Here is a 23,540-nt window from a genome sequence, read left to right as displayed (position 1 = left end):
TTGTTGTTTTTTTTATTCTTCTTGAGGTATTATTTACATTTAATACATAACTTGAGAATAATGGATATGTTAGTACAACAAAAGAAATTGACAATGTAGTCATTGCAAAGCAGAAATCTGCACATTCAAATAAATGTTCTCAATATATTTAACCTCTGTGTGAATTACACAAACTGATAACATATGGTGTAGTAAATTGTATCATTGTTGTATAATTGTTTCTATTGTGACAAAAATGAAAAGAAATGTAATTATCTTATAATCTGAATTATGCACTTGCAAAATAAACAAATTGGAAGTTAATTGGTTTTGCAAATTCAGGTCTTAATAAGGGAGGAAGAAAATAGACAAAAGAAAAAAATATAGCCCTGTATAGTATACAAGAAATACGGTATATTCTATACTGTTCTGATATATATAGTGTGTACGATTTGTGTAAATATCATTTATTTCATTTAATTTACAATTTTTCTCAATTGCTTTGGCTCAATTCTTGATTGAAATTTTTATTTTTCAAAACAATGAGATTAGATCTCTGAACAATTAGCTTATTGTTCACTTCAGAGTGGCATTTCTGATTTCTGATTTAAGCAAATTGCAAATGCTTTGGCACGTGTGCAAACAGTAAGTACAATTGTAGTTTAGGCAAAAACTAATTGCATATGGCTTGTTGTTCAAAACTGATGAGTCGATTCTCAGCTGTCAAATTCTTCACTATTTCTCAATAATTTTTCATCATGTAAGCGTCACACTCAAAACTGTCTATTTGATTATCAAACATTTGTATATGTGTGTTTACACCATAAATATCTCATATTGACATTGTAATGTCTGCTAAATTAAATTAAGCCAATCAAGTTTGGTTGCATATATGTCTATGTACACAGTTGAAGTCAGAATTATTAGCCCCCCTTTGAATTTATTTTTCTTTTTAAAATATTTCCCAAATGATGTTTAACAAAGCAAGGACATTTTCACAGTATGTCTGATAATATTTTTTCTTCTGGAGAAAGTCTTATTTGTTTCATTTCAGCTAGAATAAAAGCAGTTTTTGAATTTTTTGAGAAGGCATTTTAAGGTCAAAATTATTAGCCTCTTTAAGCTATATTTTTTCGATAGTGTACAGAGCAAACCATCATTATACAATAACTTGCCTAATGACCCTAACCTGCCTAATTAACCTAATTAACCTAGTTAAGCCCTTAAATCACTTTAATCTGTATAGAAGCGTCTTGGAAAAAATCTAGTGAAGTATTATTTACTGCCATCATGGCAAAGATAAAATAAATGAGTTATTAAAACTATTATGCTTAGAAATGTGTTGAAAAAATCTTTTCTCCGTTAAACAGAAATTGGGGAAAAAATAAACAGGGGGGCTAATAATTCAGGGGGGCTAATAATTCTGACTTCAACTGTAGATAGATAGATAGATAGATAGATAGATAGATAGATAGATAGATAGATAGATAGATAGATAGATAGATAGATAGATAGATAGATAGATAGATAGATAGATTGATTGATTGATTGATTGATTGATTGATTGATTGACTGATTGCTCACAGCACAATCACTACATTCACAATCCTGACCTGCTGTAACACGCTTTTGGAAGAGCAATTGGAAGACATGACTCTGCCCAACAAGAGCAACAGGATGTCCACCAAGAATTTTTTTTTTCATGGTTGATATTTTGTAGGGTTTTTTTTGTGTGTGTATTTGTTGTAACAAAAGAAATATAAAATATACAGTACAGTAATTGGACAAGCAGGATTGCATGTAATACATTTGTACACAAATAGATTTTTTTTTCTACGTACTATTCAATCTTCTTAACAATTATCAGCTTTTTTCAACCTTAATTTTACATGGTTGACTGTCTTGGTGAAAAAACAACTAATTATTTTGAGCAGTGTGGCTCACACGATGACAAATACACTTTATGTTTTGGTGGCCTTGGCCAAATTACTGACACGATAACTAGGTTTTGAAGCATGAATTAAATGTTTTGGGTGAATAACTACATTTTGCAGGCATGCAATAAAGTTCTGAAGTTCCAGCAAACAGTTTTGAGATTTGCACTCACAGTTTAAAGAATGTTAAGTCTATTTTTAAAAAAATATGTCAAAGCAATTCAGAAAAACTGTAATTTCAGTTTATTATCATGTAGCAAAAAACCCCTCATCATACCTTAGCACCCGATGTATCTACAGGAAACCCATTCACAACAGCATTTGGCCAAATGATCCCTCAGGCAGATGAATAGTGACTGCACATGATGACTGTTTTAAAAAAAGCTTGGCATGCCAACACAGTAAAGCTAATGACTATTCACACAAGACAGTGAACATGTTGAAATGTGCATGTACTGCAAGTGTACTGTAAATATGCCACTCTAACTAAAAAGCGAACTGATGAAGCACACAAAATATACCTAATACTTGGATTACCTAGCCCACTCTCCCAGGAACGTGCAACAGACTTTATCGACACAATTCATTCCGACAGGCAACTTGCGTAAGTACACTAGAAATCAGCAGGGATATGTTACTAGATGCACACTCAGCAGCTTTTCATGTTCATACCACGGGCACGTCTGGTGTGGTTCTCTCCTTACTGTCTAATTGGCCTTAGGTGGGCTTTGAGAGGGGATACAGCAAAGGCTATGAGACTTTGAACTGTTGCTTAATGCCTCAGTCAGCATGAGTCCAGTTTGTGCTGACTGCTCCTCTGCATGGCCTGCATACCTGTGGGACCAGCTGAATGTCATTAAAGTGGATGGGAAAGGGCCCTGAATGGTAATGAGGGTAAATATGTCCACTGCATAAGCAAACAGAAATTAGTGGTCTACTTCTGTGCTTTGGATTCGACAGTGCTGCAGAGTTTCTCGTTTGGTTAATGTGGCAAGTGAGTGAGTTTGCTTCTGAAACAGCACGCTCTTGAAAAGGGACTGTTATGATGAGGCTAAAGATCTGGCCTTGAATGAAGATTTTGATAATGAAATGTGGCTTTTGAAATGTGTGAATGCATGTAAATGTATATATTTTTTTTGCTAACATTCACACACAGTCAGAAGCAACATAATACTGTATGCTGCAAACTGAATAAAACTGTACTGAGATTTGAAATACATGGAAAGTATATTCAACGCGAGTGTCTAACTTAAATAACTTTAGTAGAAATAAAACGTCAAAATGTGAGGAGAAATGCCTTCCTGGCTTTCAGTGCAACAATCATATTCATGCAAAAATGAAGCACTTGTTCTGATTCTGGCTTAAATGTATCAACATATATTGAACTGAAAGCTGTTTAACACTTCTTTTGTACATACATTTTTATACTTGACTATACACATATACACACATATATTTGCTGACATATCAACATTTAAAAAAATGAAATTTAAACAAGTGAATACACACATTTTGTGAAATTTCCTGTGAAATATTTATCCTTCTTCAAATATTTTCCAAGTGATAACAGAGCAACACAATCTCCACAGATTTCTTATTATATTTTTACATCTAGAGAAAGTCTTATATAAAAGCTGTTTTAAAATAAAGAAATATAATTAATTAACTTACATAATTAAATAAAATAATTAATTAATTATTACACCCCTTAAAAAATTAGGTCACATTTTATTTTGATGGTCCGTTTGTTGAATTTAAGATACATTGCATTTACTTCCCAACTAATTCTCATTAGATTATAAGTAGACTGTTAGGTTGGGGTTAGGGTTAGTGTAGGTTGACATGGATTTGCACAGTTTCTTATAGTCAGTTAAATGTCTGTTAGTCAGCAGTGTCAACAGATATTAAGCAAACAGTCTACTAATACTCAAATGGACCATCAAAATAAAGTGTTACCAAAGTTATTTTTTGCAACAGGCTACAGAACAAACCACTGCTGTCCAGTGACTTGCCATATTAACCTACCTTGCCTATAGTTACCCTAATTAACCTAGTTAAAGGTGCAGTAGGTATTCTGCCTAAATGTTAACTGGTTAGCATGATATCTTTGAAACACAGTCCCTCCCCTGCCATCCAAAGCGATGCCTCCTGAAATCACGAACGCGCACATTAAAGATGACAGAGACCCACTAGATCATGTCATTCACCAGTTAGAAATCTTTATAGTAATTTATAACACTACAATTCTGAACGAAAAACTGTATTATATCCAGCAAGTTTTCAGTTGTGTAGCAAGCAACACTTATCATAATGTGCAATATTTCATGCATGCAAGTTTCGCTGGTCTCACTCTCTTACACCCTTTGTCCAAAAGTGACAACTGTTTGCTTAGTGCTTGGCTGGCGGGCTGCAGGAATTACACTTATTACTAAGCCATGCTTACATGCTATTTCAGACCAAATATTCAGAGTAGCGCGGTGAACAATATAGGGAGTGCGTCACAGGTTGTCATTCCTCAAAAATGAACCAATGTAGTAAATTACCAACTTTATCTCAGTAAAGCAGGCTTAGCGGAATAGTGCTTAACTCAACAAAACTTCAATCTTTCACCAGAAGAACACTTCTGTGCATATAACCAATTCATAATCCAACAAAATCTACATCAACTTTGCATGACTAAAATTGTTTTAAAACATAACATTACCTGTCTAAAAGAAATACAGTATGCAAAAGTAACTCCAATATTAATTCAGGATTTTAAAAAGTTTTGTGCAGGTGATCAAGCATGCATGCTCAAACGGTGGATCTGCGTGAATAGGGGTGCACAGATGTACAAATCTACATTTTTGATAGGCAGTTTGGGATACTTATCAGAATTATGGGAATTATTGGCCTGACAATTTTTAATTATAAACATTTTTTATTTTTACAGTGCGTCCGTAAAGTATTCACTGCTCTTCACTTTTTCCACAATTTTTTTATGTTGCAGCCTTATTCCAAAATGGATTAAATTCATTTATTTCCTCAAAATTCTACACACAATATCCTATAATGACAATGTGAAAAAAGAGTTTTTGAAATTGGTGCAAATTTATTACAAATAAAAAACCTGAAAAATCACATGTACATAAGTATTCACAGCCTTTGGCGTGAAGCTCCAACTGAGCTCAGGTACATTCTGTTTCCACTGATCATTTTTGAGATGTTTCGCTTAATTGGAGTTCACCTGTGGTAAATTCAGTTGATTAGACATGATTTGAAAAGGCATACACCTGTCAGTATAAAGTCCCAGGGTTGACAGTGCATGTCAAAGCACAAATCAAGCATGAAGACAAAGGAATTGTCTGTAGACCTCCAAGACAGGGTTGTCTCGAGGCACAAGGCTGGGAAAGGTTACAGAAAAAATTCTGCTGCTCTGAAAGTTCCAGTGAGCACAGTGGCCTCCATCAACTGTAAGTAGAAGATGTTTTGAACCACCAGGACTCTTTCTAGAGCTGGCCGGCCATCTAAGCTGAGTCATTGGGGGAGAACGGCCTTAGTTAGGAGGTGATCAATAACCCGATGGTCACTCTGTCTGAGCTCCAGCGTTCTTCTGTGGAGAGAGGAGAACCTTACAGAAGGACAACCATCTGTGCAGCAATCCACCAATCAGGCCTGTATGGTAGAGTGGCCAGACGGAAGCCACTCCCCGCCTGGAATTTGCCAAAAGGCATCTGAAGGACTCTCAGACCATAAGAAACTAAATGAGACTAAAACAGAACTTTTTGGAGTGAATGTCAGGCGTTACGTTTGGAGAAAATCAGGCACCGCTCATCACCAGGCTAATACCATCCCTACAGTGAAGCATGGTGGTGGCAGCATCATGCTGTGGGGATGTTTTTCAGCAGCAGGAACCTGCTTCAGAGTACTCTTGACCTCAGACTGGGGAGACGGTTCATCTTCCAGTTTTTTGTTTTTAATAAATTTGCAACAATTTCCAAAAAATCTTTTTCCACATTGTCATTATGGTGTATTGTGAGTAGAATTTTGAGGAAATAAATTAATTTAATCCATTTTGGAATAAGGCTTTAACATAAACAAACGTGAATAAAGTGAAGCGCTATTAAATAATTTCCGGATGCACTGTATATATACACATACACACATTCCCAGAGGAACGCTATTTAAAATAATGTACTGCTGTTTGCTGTGCTGTTGCATTTAAATGAACTTGACTTTGACTAATGTCTGGCCCCTAAAGGAGTTATGCCTTACAATGATTTCCAAACCAGATGTTGTGTGCACTTTAAAATCGCCCGATAGTCATATATTATCTACAGTCCTAAAAATGTCCATTTTAAGTTAGCTAATAGACTGAAGGTAACCTTTTGCCAAAATGAGACATGCCCTAGTTACATGAACAGTTTTAACTACTTTAATCTCTCTAGGTGACATACTTACAGAACACCGACGACAGTTTCTTTGTAGTAAACTTCAAATGAGAAAGTGCATCTATGCAAGCAGACCTGCTGGGAAAAAATAACATCAACATCAGATGGTGAGACTTCAGTATATTTATACATTTGAGTGTTTCTCTTCTCATAAATGATGGGATTTATTCATCGCTAAATTTAAAGTTCAGTTTTACTACGATGAATTGTGCTCATGGAGGAAGGAGAAGAAGGGAAGATTGTCAGCGTTTAAGATATACACATGCTGCGAAAAGCTTGACAACCCATGAGGAACATTTTCAACCTCTGGTTCAGATGGAGTTGTCTCTTATGGCTTTGGTTATTCTGTAAGATTTAATTTAAGATAAAGTTGTAGTTTTGTTGCTCCTGTAGAATCTATAAAAGGTTGAATCACTGCAACACATGTTATTCTCTTATTGAATCAGAGGCCTGTGATTGATATTGGAAAAAAATCAGGCTGAGAAAATCAATTCTTACTTTTATTCTTATTATATTAAGAATCCTTCAATTAATTTTCATACCATTTATTTATTTAAATAAGCTTTATTCTATAACATACACAAATGATTTGTTTATAGTCATTGGATTTTCATTTTAGCTTTTTTAAATGTATTTGTGCAATTCAATACTGTATGTCTTCTTAATCAATGTTAATTCAACTGACATATTTTTGCTTTTTATTTTGTATTAGTTTAATTAGTTTTTCTTTTTCTTTTTTACTATATATAAACGTTATCAAACAATATATTATTTAATCTGCATAGTAATATATATATATATATATATATATATATATATATATATATATATATATATATATATATATATATATATATATATATATATATATATATATATATATATATATATATATATATATATAGATGTACTGTATGTATATATATATATATATATATATATATGTACTGTAGGTATATATACATATATTTTTGTACTGTAGTTATACAATTATGCACATTTAATATATTGTTTAATAATGTTTTGTGATGGACTGTTCTATATAGGATCAGACTTTGGAAGACAGGCAGCTTTACATAGCCTATAGGTTAATTAGCATAACAAAAATGTTCAGTATTTTTTTTTCTCATTTCATCTCAAGAAGCTCTTAGTTGAGAAGCTCGTAGTTGAGTTCTTTATTAACAAAAACTTTAATTGCTTTCAATAAATGAGTTAATTAAGCAGCTTTTAAATAACTTAGAAAAACACATTATCTTGAATCTATTCTATACGGATACATTATTGTTTTTGTCACTGAAAGTTATTTTTAAAGGCTGGAAGGGCATCCGCTGCATAAAACATGTGCTGGATAAGTTGGGGTTCATTCCGCTGTGGCGACCCCGGATTAATAAAGGGACTAAGCTGAAAAGAAAATGAATGAATGAATGAAGTTATTTTTAAGACAGCTCATACAGTACATTTTTGTCTTGGACTAGCCTTAAGCCCTGTCTCTAAAACAGAACATAAATGTTTGCACAAAACATAAGTAAAATGATTCATCTTGTGTAAAAAAATAACATGGAACACTTTAGGATTCACTATGGTAATTGTAATTACTGTAATTGTAGAATACTGTATATTACAGTAAACTATTTACTATTTGCATCAATAAAGTAATGATAATTCATAAACTCTAGTAAATACTGAGTACACTTTATAAGTTACTACAGTAAACAAGTAGACTATGGTATACTGTATTGTAGGGTTGTCGCGATACCATTATTTCATCTTACAATACTATACCAGCTGAAGTATCACGAGACCAAGTAGTATTGCGATACTATAATTCAGAACACAAATTATAAAGAAACTGTCAGAAATATTAGATTTTACATGCTACAATAGGTCTTATAATTGCCTTATTATTGAAAAAAGTATTATTTGCACGTCACTTCAACTAAAATTTATTCATTCTTTTTGTTTATTTTGTAATTAACTGACCAAAAAAAAATACATTAAATAAAGATACAAATTATACCAAATGAAATTTGTTACAAAAAGAACATTTTTCCAACGAAATTAGGCTATATGAAGTGGTCATTGGTTTCAATGTTTTCTGTTGCTATTTTGGGATTTCATCTATTGTTTTGTTTTCAGTCTTATCAGGTAACAATCCAAAGTAATTCAAATTTTCACTTTGTGAGTTGTTGTTTAAGAGATTGTCACGATTGTTGTAGCTACTAAATCATATTGAGATGAACAGAAGTTAACTGATTCAGGTGTGCGTTCGAAACATCAGAAAACATCAGAAAACATCAGAAAACTTGCAACTCTAAAGGGCTCCACAGACTATTAAAATAAAATGGTCTATTGTTGCACAATCGTGTGAGCATTTTAGTGACTTTTCCTCATCCAACATTATCTATAGATAGATCGTTAATGTTGATACTACCATTTACAAACTACGATACGTCCCTGGTTAGCACTACACCAAAACATGGCTTTAATCGGTTAAAATAGCCTACCCATATATTTCCTTATTACACAGTAAAAACTTCAAAGGGTCCAGTTGTAAAAAATTACTATGGTAATTAATGTAATAATTTGTTTATTTCACAATAGTAGTTACAAAAGAAGTGGAGCAGAATTACCACACATTACCACATCATTGCAATTTATTGGCATATTTCCCATATATAAATCTGATCTATGGAAATTTGGATTTTACATATATAAAATATGTAAAATTTATATAAAAACATATTCACAAATATACTGTACATTTATAAAATATATATTTACATGTATAATAATATGTCATATTTGCAATGTATATTTCAAAATATTGGAAAAAGAGCAATTTATATATTTTCAACCATTGGATTTAAATATATGTGCATACAGGTCCTATGTTCAAATACATTACCTATAATTTTAAATGTGATCATATGGCTATATATGAACACATATAAAATGATAGATAATGTATTTGAACATAGGACCTGTATGCACATACAGTATATAGTATATTTGCAAATCTAATGGATAAAAAAACATGTAAACTTATATTTTTGCAATATTTTGTAACTCGTCATTTCAATAGCTTTTCCATCGATTTCACAGATATTTCAATTTAAGGGTTAAAGTGAAAACATTACAGTATTTACCACAGAAAATTGACTATGTAAATAAATGTAGCCTACTGTAAAGTACTGTATGGGATTTTTATTTTACTGTTTGTTTACATAACTGGTTTAAACATGGCTAGAACTTTTTTTATTCACGTTTGTTTTTAACGCCTAACGCCATTTGTAACTTTGTGCTATGCTTCCGGTGTCTTTGCTAGCAGTCATTTTCAGCTGTTTAATTAACGCTTGTTGTGATAACAAACTGGTTTATCACCCAATAATAAACACACCGATATATTATTCCGTATACTGAGACTGTATTATGTTGTAGTAGGCTACTGTATCGTGAGTAGTTAGTCGGTTTTAATAAAACAAAATAACCACTATGACATAAGAACTTGAGGAAATACCGCATGGCAAATGTCTTCAGGTGTAGTTGTGTATGAATGGATGCAGTAGGGATGGTGAAGCGGGCAGCAGATGCTGTCACATGATCCAGAGAGGCTGGAGATGTGAGAGATCCAGAAGCACAGCTCTCTGACTCTGCACTCGCGCTCCGGCTCATCTAATGCTCGCACTCTCTGATTGGTGAGTAGCTGCTGGATTTCTCCATTTTTTCATCCTTCTCAGTTGTTGAAATGTGACTGATTTTGCTATTTGGTTTCACCGAGGTAATAATTTACCGAGGATGTTATTATTTTATTATTTAGAAAGAGCGCTAGTTACTTTTTTATTCCATTTAACATATTTGACATCGAGTTTATTTCACAGTAATAATTATTTATTTTATGAGCTTTATTCCTAATAGATTTTAATACATGCATGCTTAATGACTCTTGAATTGGTTCCAAAGTTATTTGCTGCTCTTGCATGTTTATTTGTTTATTTTATTATGCTTAAATGGTTTAACCCTTTCAACACATTCCATAATTTCTAAAATATCAACCTCTACCAAATGCTAGATATGTTAGTTTATGGTAAAAGAACCAAATTTAGTACAGATACTATGAAAAATCTGAAAATATGAAGTGTAAGACCAATTTATTTAAAAAATGTAATAAAAAAAATAAAACATTTTTGAACACTAAATCATCTTTATTTTTTGAAGTATGCCATAAAATACTTCAGATTCTCATTTAACATGCTTTGTTGTTGTTGTTTTTAAATCAGGTGTAGTAGTGCAACAGGATTATGTTTGTTTGATTTTTTTGTAAACCAACAATGCTGTGAGTGTAAACCACTATTTAAAACAATCAAAACATGGTCAACTATTTGGTAGAGCAGGCAGTTAAAGGGTTAAAGGAATAGCATGTTCTTTGGTCTTATGCTAAATAAAAAATGGAATAAATAATTATTTAAAAAAAAAAACTTTAGCTTAGTTATTTGAAAAACAGTTGAGCGATTAACTGAAATGACTCATAAAGCAACCTATTTGCAGAAACTCATGTGAAATGAAAAGCAATACATTATGTTTGAAAGCATTTTTGATTTAAATGAGATTTTAAACATGTTGACTTGCTAGGGTTCATGCAGCTAGCAAGATTAGCAGCATTAGATAGCCTAATTCAGCTAATTGGATGTTTTGCAAATGTATTAAGGTTTTTTCTTACTATTGTTACTCTGTATTTTTTATTATATATTTTTTCAAGCGTAATTAATAAAAAAAGCCTAATGCACACAATTAAAAACATAAACAGTTACTTATTTGATTTCAGCTTTAATTTACATGGATCACAATTCAAATAACTCTTTACTGACACTATTGAATATTGTAACTTTTCATGTTTGTTTCATTTTGTTTAGAGCTTTGCACTTTTAAACTTAATTATACTTCAGATAAACACAATTTCAAACATATTTATTATGGATTTTTCATAAAGTTTAACGATGTACATTTTAAATATCACTTCAATTATATAAATGTGTTGCATTTCACATTTGGGCCCATCTCATTCATGGCATCCATATCTTACTGATGTGTCTTGACATTATTGTAATCATATGAAAATATTTGTCTTTCTGTAAAGTGTAAAAAGAAACTTAAAGCTTAAATATCTGATGAATTTTGACAAAAAATGTATCACACGGCATTGTAATAAGATTATTTCATGCGACATCAGCATAATATAAGTTGGCTTTTATATTATCCAGCCAGCTGCAATATTTCTTTCATACATTTTTGTATAATCACACGACCCAAGCCATAATAATCAGTCCTCAGATAAGGTGCTCACAGTCTTCCTGCAAAACCATTTTCTTTAATCAATATTGTTCTTGTAGAATGGAGAATGATAGTGCAGAAGATTTATGTTATTTTGAAAAAAAGAATGATTTACTATTCAGACTGTGTCAGTCAAGGGACAGGTGGGGGAAGCCAGCCGTGAAATATCCTTTCCCCAAGTGAGGCTTATCTCTCATTGGGAATTCTAGTAGGGATGGAAGTATCAACCATACGATACCTGGACAGAATTCCTGAGTCTTCCTCAGAGCCACACTTCCGTTCCATCTGAATAAAGATAATGAAGACACAAGTATGTTTTTATTTATGGAAGAATATTCACAACCAAAATAACTCCCATTCAGGACATCCCTTCCAGCGAAGTTTTAGATTGTAGACACCTACGCAGACTGCAGGATTGTTGATTTCTCATTTAACTGAAAATAAAAATGTGAGTGGGAGAAAGCCGATTGCATAAACCTTACTATTTGACAGCACTTTATTTAGAAACAGCCTATTAGGCTTCACACTGAAACCACTTTGCTGTCTGGTCAGTCTCTAATTGTTTAGAAGTTCATTGTTGATTAAGAACGAAGTGGTAGATGGAGTCAGAATAGCGTTCACCTTCATCCTCAGATATCATTTTCTTTGGATATTATTTGAAAGAATTGCAGTAATTGACTTATTAGAGTCAGAATATCTTGTTAATCTTATCAAATTTAAATTGGGCTTTGTATGTTTTGAGAAATGCATAATTCATTGTCCTTCCACTTATTTATCAGGGGTCACCACATCGGAATGAACCGCCTGCATAATTTAAAATTAAGCAAAACCAATATAGACAAGCAGACAAACAAGGCTCCAAAATAGTTTTGATCACAGTTACACATTTTTCCCCTCAATGTTCCAAAATAATCTTTTAGTCAATGGTGTTTAACAGAACCATTTTCTTCTTGGTGTAAAGAACATATTTTCATATTCACATTTTATCAATAAAACATCAATATATACAGTTGAAGTCAGAATTGTTAGCATCCCTGAATTATTAGCCGCGTTTATCCCCCCCCCCCCCAATCTCTGTTTAATGGAGAGAAGATTTCTTCAACACATTTCTAAACATAATAGTTTTAATAACTCATTTCTAATAACTGATTTATTTTATCTTTGCCATGATGACAGTAAATAATATTTGACTAGATATTTTTCAAGACACTTCTATACAGCTTAAAGTGACATTTAAAGGCTTAACTAGGTTAATTAGGTTAACTAGGCAGGTTAGGGTAATTAGCAAGTTATTGTATAACGATGGTTTGTTCTGTAGACTACTGAAAAAAATAGCTTAATTCTGACTTCAACTGTTTATGGATGGATGGACGGATGGATGGATGGATGGATGGATGGATGGATGGATGAATGGATTGATTGATTCATATTTTCATAATAATCAGTGACATCAATATATAGGCTCCATTGTGGCGATGACATGAAAATGACCCCAGGAGATGTTATTGGGTCTATTTCAGTGCCCTGGATGGTGTCATCCACACTCTTCATGAAAAAGTGAATGGCTTTCAACCTTAAATTGACCCCGTATTGTCTGTTGCAAGCAATGCACTTGTCATGTCAACTATAGCTCATTGTGTTGCCGGCTAATTAGTCAGTCCTCTAGTGACCCATTTACACATGCCTGGTTGAATTTACACTATATTTTGGGATCACCAAACAGAGGGAGTTTCTGTGTAGAGAAGAATAAGTCGTGAAGGAATGTTAATGCCAGAAGGAAGGTTTTGCAAGAATGTGATGGCACCATTTATTTAAAAAAAAAAAGAGTGCTGATATTGATTTTTTTCACACTGTTTTGATGTGGAGGTGAATGTTCAGTGTACGTGAGACGGGCTGTGGATTGGTTGAGGCTGTGAATTTTTGTCCAGCGCCTGAGAAACTGTCATCTCGACAAGCACAACATCTGGAAAAGCTACTGTAAATAAAGAAAACAGTAAAAAAAGTATTATGAAATAGGTTGTGTTTAGAATATCTTTTACCAGGCATAGCAAGTAATGGTTTCAATAGTGCAAAATATCAGCTGTCATTTCAGTATTTTACAATAAATCGCTATTTTTAATGTTTTTATTGTATTGATCTAATGTTATACACTTCAATGGAAAATACTACCCTAACATATTATAATGTTGATACACTATACTCATGCTAGTTTGAAAATGCCTGTTGTAACTGTAAACACCAAATCACTGAACTACAGTATGCTGGTAGGAACTAAACAAGAAATAAGGAAAACATTCATTTATACTTCACACATGGAACATTTTTTGAATATGTTTCAGTTGGATTTTGGATCTTACTTTTTTTTAAAGTTAGCCTACTTGTTCCCCAATAATTAGTACACATTCAAAACACTCTTATAATATCTGCATAATGATAATGGAATGTTTCTTTTCATTGAAGAAGAGATTAAAGCTTAGAACATATTTTGGTAGCTGTGATAAATTAGCTAATTATAAAGGCTACTCACCAAATAAATAAATGTGTGGAAATTAAATATTGATTTGAGTCATCTTATACACTCAGACTGACATTAATATGAACATTATGACAATAATATGACAGTAACATTAATATGAAGTAATCTTTGGTCGTGTACAAGATTATAAATTAAACCAAACAATAGTTTTTAACTGACAGTTAGAGGCTCATATGCAATAAAAATATTCACAGTGAATGCAACTTTGACCTAGTAATATATTTTATAATTAAATAAAAAATTGTAAAGATAACCAAATGTTTTGTGAGTTTTAACCTATTAAAACTGTATACACATTGTTAGAAAAAAAACAAAATGTATACAATAAAAAAACGACAGCTCTGGTTGCCAGCATTTACAGTTAAAAATACTGTACAAACCGTAAAATAAATATATTTAAGAGATATTATTAGATATTAGATAGATTATTAGATATTAAAGTTGGAGCCAAACTATGCAGGACACTGGCCCTCCAGGATTGAGTTTGGACACCCATGGTCTAGACCGTTGGACTTACTTATCTTACTGTTAACCAGGTAACAGATTTCTACTGTAGCATGTTTACCATTTTGTTTACCGTAGTATTTTTAACAATTGTTTACCATTGAAATCATGGCATTCATTTTTACAGTGCAGTAAGAGGATCTAATGCTGACAGAGAAAAGAAATGAGATTATTAGATTTTTCCATTCATGTACTTTCAGCCCTGACCAGTAAATCTAGCAGGAGTGTGAAGTGCTGTAGAGTGCGGAGAGCAGCGAGTGTTTGAATGGGGAACGTATAATAGAATAACAGACTGTGCACAGGCTCAGTGGAGCTGCTGAAGTGATGGAGTTTGAAAGGGAATAGAAATGTCATGTCCAGTCACAATGCCGGAGCTCTGCCATGCCTGTCAACCTGAGAGAATGAGGTGAGGTTATTGTTAACACAGGGAAGCGAAGGGTTTTCATGCACCAGTGATTGAGGAGAAATGACGGTGTGTGTTGAGAGCAGGATGCTGGTGTTGCTGAGGATCAGTCAGAGGGTTTGACTCTCTGTCTCGCAGATGAAATGGATTCTCTGTCGCTCTACTGATTTCTGGTTATTTTGTTTCTGGTGTGTTTGAATGGTAAGAAATCGCTGGAAGTTGTGATATTCCTTCTAAAAACAAATGACATGTCTTACTTGAAACAGATGAACATTTTTCTTTAAAGTACGTGTGAAATCAAAATGTACAATGATTATTTTGCTAGGACACGTTGTTATTCTTTCACTGACATTTTTTAAAGTAAGTCGTTGCAAAAAATTTAAATGGGCTGAATTTAAACAAACAAATTAAGTTAAACATTACTCAATTTAATTTGCTTGTTTAAATTCAGCCCATATAAATTGTTTGCAACCACTTACTTTAAAATAAATAGAGTAAATAGATCAATAGAGTAAATTCAATAAATATTTTTTTCAGTGCAGGTGAACAATTAGTCTGTTTAAAAACATGTTGGTTTTAGTAATATTCAGTCAAAATCATTTGCTTCTGTGTTTGGAGGGGCGGTCCTTCTCTGATGATGTCAGTTTGACGGCTTCAGCCACAAGGATCTTAACCACGCCTCTCTTCACACCGTTAAGCTACGGTCACACCTGGCTTTGTGTGTGCAAAATTCTGTCGTGCGGCGCTGTGAAAAGGGGCGGGATTAAACAAGCTTATTAGACATTAAAAAAAGCCAGCAATTGCTCCTTGTTTTACATTTCTGCCCAGAGAGGTCGTGTTTTGATCCTCGATTGGTCTCACGCAGTCAAGTGATGCGATTTAGCAGGTTAGAGTACACCAAGCTTGAACTTTGCACCACAGCAACCTGCGAAACTTGACGCATGACCCCGCGTTTCCGGTCTGACGCATTCGCGTGCGTATGAATGGAAGTCTATGGAGGGAAAAGTCAAGTGAGATTCGCAGCTCACTGCGGTGCAAAGTTCAAGCTTGGTGAACTCTGACCTGCGAAATCGCATCACTTGACTGCGTGAAACCAATTGAGGATTAAAACACGACCTCTCTGGACAGAAATTAAAAATATTGAGCAATCGTTGGCTTTTTAAATGTCTAATTATCTTGTTTAATCCCGCCCCTTTTCACAGCGCCGTACGACAGAATTTCGCACACACAAAGCCCAATGTGACCGCAGCTTCAGTTTGCTATGAGGGAATGATGCAAAAAGAAAGCCCCGCCGTCTACTCAATATTCTGTTTCAGTGGTATGTCCAAATACTGAAATAAAAGGCTCAGCAACCTCCAGTTCATGCAGACTTTAAAATTTAAAGGGTTAGTTCACACAAAAATGAAAATTCTGATATAATTTACCCACCCTTTACTTGTTTAAGTTTTTGTTTTTTCGAAAACAAAAGGAGATATTTTGAAGAATGTTGGAAACATATAATCATTGACTTCTGTTGGAAAACTACAGAATCAAGTGTTACAGATTTTCTTTTGTGTTAATCAGAAAAACAAGAAGAAGAAAAAAAACATTACCAAATTGGTATGGAACAAGTCAAGGATGAATAAATGATGACATTTTATTTTTTGGGTGAACTATCCACTTAAAGACTTTTTTGACTTTTCTGATTTTATATGGTAAAATACAGTTGAAGTTGGTGCAAAAATATATAGATGTTTGTTCTTTTTTTAAAACAGCTGAAATGATTTAGTTTGCACAATAGTAATTAGCTTAATTTGCTATAATCAATATAAGTGGAATAGGCAAATGGCTTTCACTATACAAGTTTAAAACACTTGGCATCCCTCTGTTGCTGATTTTGTAAATGTTAGAGAAAAAACTGGGCTTCATTCATTAAAAATCTACTGGACTTTTAAGTTCTGAGCACAACAATATATTTGACTTTATAATGTCAGTAATATTATGTCAGTAGGTAGTGCTGACGCCTTACAGCAAGAAGGTCGCTGATTCGAGCCTTAGCTGGGTCAGTTGGCATTTCTGTGTGGAGTTTTGATGTTCTCCCCGTGTTCGCGTGGGTTTCCTCCGGGTGCTCCGGTTTCTCCCACAGTCCAAAGACATGTGGTATAGGTGAATTGGGTAGACTAAATTGTCTGTAGTGAATGAGTGTGTATGGATGTTTCCCAGAGATGGGTTGCAGCTGGAAGGGCATCCGCTGCGTAAAACATATGCTGGATAAGTTCATTCAAAGAAAATGAACGAATGAATATTTAAATGTATTGAGATTATTCAATTTATCCTGCAAAATTACATTAAATTGATAAAACAGTTATAATTTAGACATTAGAAGATCATCTTTAATTACTCTAAAGGATTTCTGTTTGTCTGCAGTTGTATTTATCAAATAAATGAATATCCTGTGTGGTTGCTTCAAAAACTATTAAGCAGAACTGTTGTTTTCAGCAAGTCTTATTGTTAATGTTTAATGTTAACATCACTTCTTTTGTCCAATTCAGACATTACAGAAATACATTAGAAAGAAATAATTTTTTAATAGATTTTTATCATTTTATAGTCTTACCATTAAAAAAAATAAAGTGTGCCTTGCTGAAATAAGCAAATAAAATTACTTTTTTTTTTTTTTTACTTTTTACTCTTACCGTTGAACTGGAGGGTTGCCAGTAAGACTGTTAATTTACAAGCGCACTGTAAATTAATAATTTTAATTTACTATAAAATTACCAGTAACTTGCCGACAATTTTGGTTGCCAGTAAGACTGTAAATTCATGAGTACATTGTAAATTAATAATTAATATTTACTGTAAAATTCACAGTAAGACTGTACATTTACAAGCGCACTGTAAATTAATAATTGCAATTAACTGTAAGATTTACAGTAACTTACTGGTAATTTTGGTTGCCAGTAAAACTGTAAATTTACAAGCACACTGTAAGTGAATAATACCAATTTACGGTAAAATTTACAAGAAGACTAAATTTACAAGCACACTGTAAGTGAATATTAACAATTTACGGTAAAATTTACAAGAAGACTAAATTTACAAGCACACTGTAAGTGAATATTAACAATTTACGGTAAAATTTACAAGAAGACTAACTTTACAAGCACACTGTAAGTGAATATTAACAATTTACGGTAAAATTTACAAGAAGACTAACTTTACAAGCACACTGTAAGTGAATATTAACAATTTACGGTAAAATTTACAAGAAGACTAAATTTACAAGCACACTGTAAGTGAATATTAACAATTTACGGTAAAATTTACAAAAAGACTAAATTTACAAGCGCACTGTAAATGTAAGTAGTAAGACTGTAAATTCACAAGCACATTGCAAATTAATAGTTAAAATTTACTGCAAAATTTACAGTAACTATAGGTTGCCAGTGAGACTAAATTTACAAGCGCACTGTAAATGAATAATTACAATTTACTGTAAAATTTACAGTAACTTACTGAAAGTATTGGTTGCCAGTGAGACTGTAAATTTACAAGCACATTGTAAATTAATAATTAAAATTTTCTGTAAATTTTACAATAACTTACTGGTAATTTTGGTTGCCAGTAAGACTAAATTTACAAGCGCACTGTAAATGAATAATTACAATTTACTGTAACATTTACAGTAACTTACTGATAATTTTGATGCTAGTAAGACTGTAAACTCACGAACACATTGTAAATTAAATATTAAAATTTACTGTAAAATTTACAGTAACTTTTTGGTAATTTGGGTTCCCAGTAAGACTAAATTTACAAGCGCACTGTAAATGAATAATTACAATTTACTGAAACATTTACAGTAACTTACTGAGAGTATTGGTTGCCAGTAAGACTGTAAATTTGCATGCACATTGTAAATTAATAATTGCAATTTTCTGTAAAATTTACAGTAACTTACTGGCAAATTGGGTTGCCAGCAAGACTGTAAATTTACAAGCGCACCGTACATTAATAATTACAATTTTAATGTAAAAATAGAGCAAAATCTGAAGAACCCTTTTACACTATACAGAACCTTCTGTTCAAAGGAGATGTTTTATTCATGTAACGGCCAGTTTCTAATTAGATTTTCTGAGCAGTTACACATTATAGCACTTAAAAACTCTGCTTGATTCTATCAAATATGTTACCTAAAACCAATAGTTTTGGAGAATTGATTATATTTACATCTTAATGCATACAAGAGAATGCAGGTGGGAATCCTGACCTGATGAAACACTTTGTTATCACTTGCAGCGAAAGTCGGGAGAAGCCTTATATCTAAAGCTTTTTCTGCAGTGTGAACTTCACACGTCTCTGCTTTCTCACACTCTGTAGTGCTCCTCACAGCTCATCCCGACTGGTGTCTTCTTTGGTGTCAACCCACTTGCAGACAGATGTACAGTCTCTGTACACATGAAAAGGGTCTGACGGGATCATCTTTAAAGAGCGATCTTCTTTTATTTTGGTCTATTTATAGTCACTGCAGAATGTTGGCACTGGTGATCAAGATGTGTAAATTTGCACGAAGACAGTTACAATCCAGCTGGTCGTTTATGTATTTGTGTGTGGTTTTCCAGGAGGAGGATGTGAATAGGTAGCGTATCTGAAAATAACTTTCTTTCTTGATCATAAACTTTTATGTCTGTTTCCATGGAGATGAGTTTGGAAATGGGCAGGTAATGAATGAGTCAGTAGTTCTTTAAACCCCAAATGAATAACTCATTAATCAGTAACTCTTTGTCAGTCAGTAACGTTCGGTAGCACTAAATTATAGGTTGTAATAAACTGCTCCCATAAACAATCTATTGGGTCATTAATGAATACATTTTTGGTGGAGGGTCTCATCTTTTTACATCTTTCCATTAGTGTATTTTAATATTCACTGTGTACACAGAGCAATATTCTGTACATATTATGTAGACATGGTGGCATTGTGGCTCAGTGGTTAGCACAGTTGCCTCACAGCAAGAAGGTTGCTGGTTCGAGTCCCAGCTGGACTAGTTGGCATTTCTGTGTGTACCTCTGTGTGCTCCAGTTTGCCCTAAAGACATGCGCTATAGGTTAATTGGGGTAAACAAAATTGGCCTTAGTGTATAGTGTACATGTGTGTATACATAAAAAATATACCGGAATAGTTGGTGGTTCATTCCACTGTGGTAACCCTAATAAACAAGAGACTAAGCTAAAAGAAAATGAATGAATGAATGAAGGACATTCATTGAAGTTGTATATATATTTCATATTTCTAGGCCTCCACTGTTTTTTCATTCATTCATTCATTCATTCATTCATTTTCCTTCAGCTTAGTCCCTTTATTTATCAGAAGTTTCCACAGTGGAATGAACCGCCAACTTATCCAGCATATGTTTTACACAGCGGATGCCCTTCCAGCTGCAACCCAGTACTGGGAGACATCCATACACACTCATACAGTACGGGCAATTTAGCTTATTCAATTAATCTATAGCGCATGTCTTTGGGCCGGAGGACCCGGAGGAAACCCACGTGAACATAGAGAGAACATGCAAACTCTACACAGAAATGCCAACTGACACAGCCGTGACTCGAACCAGCCTTCCAGACTTTCTTGCTGTAAAGCTTCTGCTAACCACTGAGCTATCGTGTCGCCCACACTAGTGTTTTTGTATAGTTTTAATGACCATCTATATTTATGTTTTGCTATTTTTATTAAATAAAATAATTGAATAATCAAAAGCAGTACATGAAATGTGCACAGAAAATTTCAAAACATACCTCACAATATTCAGAATAAAAAGGCTTCATTGAAAAAACGATTTGGTGATGAACTAAACTCAGCTAAATCTAATGACTTTTCTACATTAAATAATTAAGTTAAAGCAAGAATAAAATGTGAAAAGTAAGTTCTATATTTGTAAATCAAACCTTGAACATAGAAAAATGAAGCAAAACCACAAATCCACTTTCTGACTCTGGTGTCACCATCATGCACCAAGTCTGTGTCTATCACTGACTGCTGTTTATCTGACTTAATGCATGATGAGAAGCAGACACGCATGTGGGAACGGTGGGCGAGGAGAAGCAGTTGGGAGAAATTACTAGGAATAATAAACGGCAGAAAACGGTCAAACTACTTATTCTACAAACAAGTGTTTGCATGACAGTACAGAAAAAGTAGAATAATATAATAAGAAAATATCAGTTTGCAACACCAAGCAGCAAAACAAGATGGTTTTAAGGTTTAAAAATGAATGGAAGTGAATGAGACCGGAAGTCTCGAGCCAAAATGATTCAAATGGCTGCGCCCACTCATACGCGGAGAATAAGGTGAATAATAAATTATCTGATGGGTATTTTGAGCTGAAACTTTACAGACACATTCTGGAGACACCAAAGGCTTATCTTACATCTTGTAAAATGGGTAAAATATTTAATTCCATACATGATAATGAAATGAAAAAAAAAATACTCTGTGCAAAAACTTTCCAAAAAAGTACATTTTTATTTTACTTTTTAATTTCTTGTCCTTTTTTTCAGTGTGATAAAAGTCAGTATAATGTGATCTCCATTGGCACACTCTTGATCTCTTTTACCAAGACTGTCCTGAAGCGTTCCAGACTTCTTTCAGCACTTCCCCAAATTCAGATTTCATTTTAGGCTTCATTTTATTTATTTATTAATTTATTTATTTTTTCTCCATGACAACCCCATACTGTACATAATATTCAGGACTCTGTGAATGCCAGTTCAGACATGAGAATGAAAACACAATGATTTACATTTGTTTTTGGTGAATTTGACTTTAATATTATTCCTTTGTCTTTGTGTGTGTTTCAGGACATCCTGAGAAGGATGACTGGGAAAACTCAAACCAGCAACATAACAAACAAGACAGACCCTCGCTCTCTGAACTCCAGAGTGTTCATTGGTAACCTCAACACCGCCGTGGTTAAAAAAACCGACATCGAGCTCATTTTTGCCAAGTATGGCAAGATCACGGGCTGCTCTGTGCACAAGGGCTTTGCTTTCGTCCAGTATGCCTGCGAGAGAAACGCACGCTCAGCTGTGGCAGGAGAAAACACCAGGGTGCTCGCTGGACAGACATTAGGTAAGTGCAGTTATTTCTCTTTCATTTGGGTATATGATTGGACCGATAGTAATTTTGATGACAATGAAGTGGAAGGTAGGGAAACATTTAAATGGGGCAAAATGAGAAAAGAAAGGAAGGTAAGGTCTTCAGGGCAGGCACAGAGACAGTTGATCTTAGGTCATAGTCGTTCCCATGGCTACCTGGTAAATATTCATCATCCTTTATTAAAAATGAAACTCCCGCTGTCACTGTAGCGGCTGTCTCTCCAGCTGAACTCCAGTGGGTCTTTTGGGCTGGACTGATTTTCCTTAACATTACTGTTGGACACCAAATTTATATTGACATGAGAACAACATACAGTTGTGGCAGATTTGTCAGCTTCACATTCATGATGTGAATCTCTCATTCACCACATCATCCCTAAGGTGCTCTATTGAATTGAGATCTATAGTGGAAGTGGAAGAATGGTGAACTCAATGTCAGGAATTTGAGATGGGATGAGCTTTGTGGCATGGCAGGTTAATCCTGCTGGAGGTAGAAATCACAATATGAGTTTCTGTGGTCATGAAGAAATACAGCTAGCAACAATAGGCTGTGGTGTTTAAATGATGCTCAGTTACTATAAGAGGCTGAAAATCTGCCCAAAAACAAAAAAATTGCACCATTTACAGCCAGAATTGTTGATACAGGATAATTAAGGACACCCATATTATCCATTTCTCAGTGAATATATATAGACAATGTATTTTGGTGGATTTAAACAAAACTGATTTATTAAACAGATATATTTATTAGAATAATATTTTAGTCACCAAACATATTCAGAAATCGAAAGATTATACAAATAAATTCAAGCAAAATATTGCAAAAATAATTTACAACCCACAAAATTTCAACAAAATTTTTCTTTTATTTATTTATTTATTATATTTTTTTGTAATTAATTTTTTTGCTTCTCTTGATTTTTCCTCTTTTCTTCAAATTTATATTAAAGATTTTTTATAACATACATTTGGGTGTACTAGTTTTCGGACCCTTTTCATAAGTTATTTGTTAGATAAGCTCCAGATTTGGCTTCAGTACTGATTAATCTAATGTATATGCACAAATATAATATTGTAAAGCTTCCTATTAAAAATATGAATTTAAAGGATAGATTTGTGAGGGGTGTACTTATATATTCTGAGCACTGTATGCCAACATCTGAGCTGACCATCTCTGTGGTCACCACCAATGACCACAGAGAGCCTGGACCTTGGTTTAACGTCTCATCCAAAAGATGGCGCTCACTGAGCACTATAGAGTCCCCGTCACTGTACTGGGGCATTAAGAC

General features: G+C 33.6%; 1 protein-coding gene across 1 annotated transcript in view; it reads left to right on the top strand.

The window, feature by feature from the left end:
• Positions 1 to 9,962: 9,962 nt before the first annotated feature.
• The window catches only part of ralyl (RALY RNA binding protein like), a 33,650-nt gene continuing 20,072 nt past the window's right edge, over positions 9,963 to 23,540 (top strand). The window contains exons 1-2 of the mRNA XM_056467093.1: positions 9,963 to 10,038; positions 21,955 to 22,225. Of these exons, the coding sequence (XP_056323068.1) occupies positions 21,970 to 22,225 (256 nt within the window). The 5' untranslated portion in view covers positions 9,963 to 10,038; positions 21,955 to 21,969. The remainder of the gene's footprint in view (positions 10,039 to 21,954; positions 22,226 to 23,540) is intronic.

This window comes from Danio aesculapii, chromosome 2 (genome assembly GCF_903798145.1).
Source record: "Danio aesculapii chromosome 2, fDanAes4.1, whole genome shotgun sequence".
Classification (NCBI taxonomy): Eukaryota; Metazoa; Chordata; class Actinopteri; order Cypriniformes; family Danionidae; genus Danio; species Danio aesculapii.
Note: the sequence above shows the minus strand (reverse complement) of the source record. Positions and strands in the feature narration are given on the sequence as shown.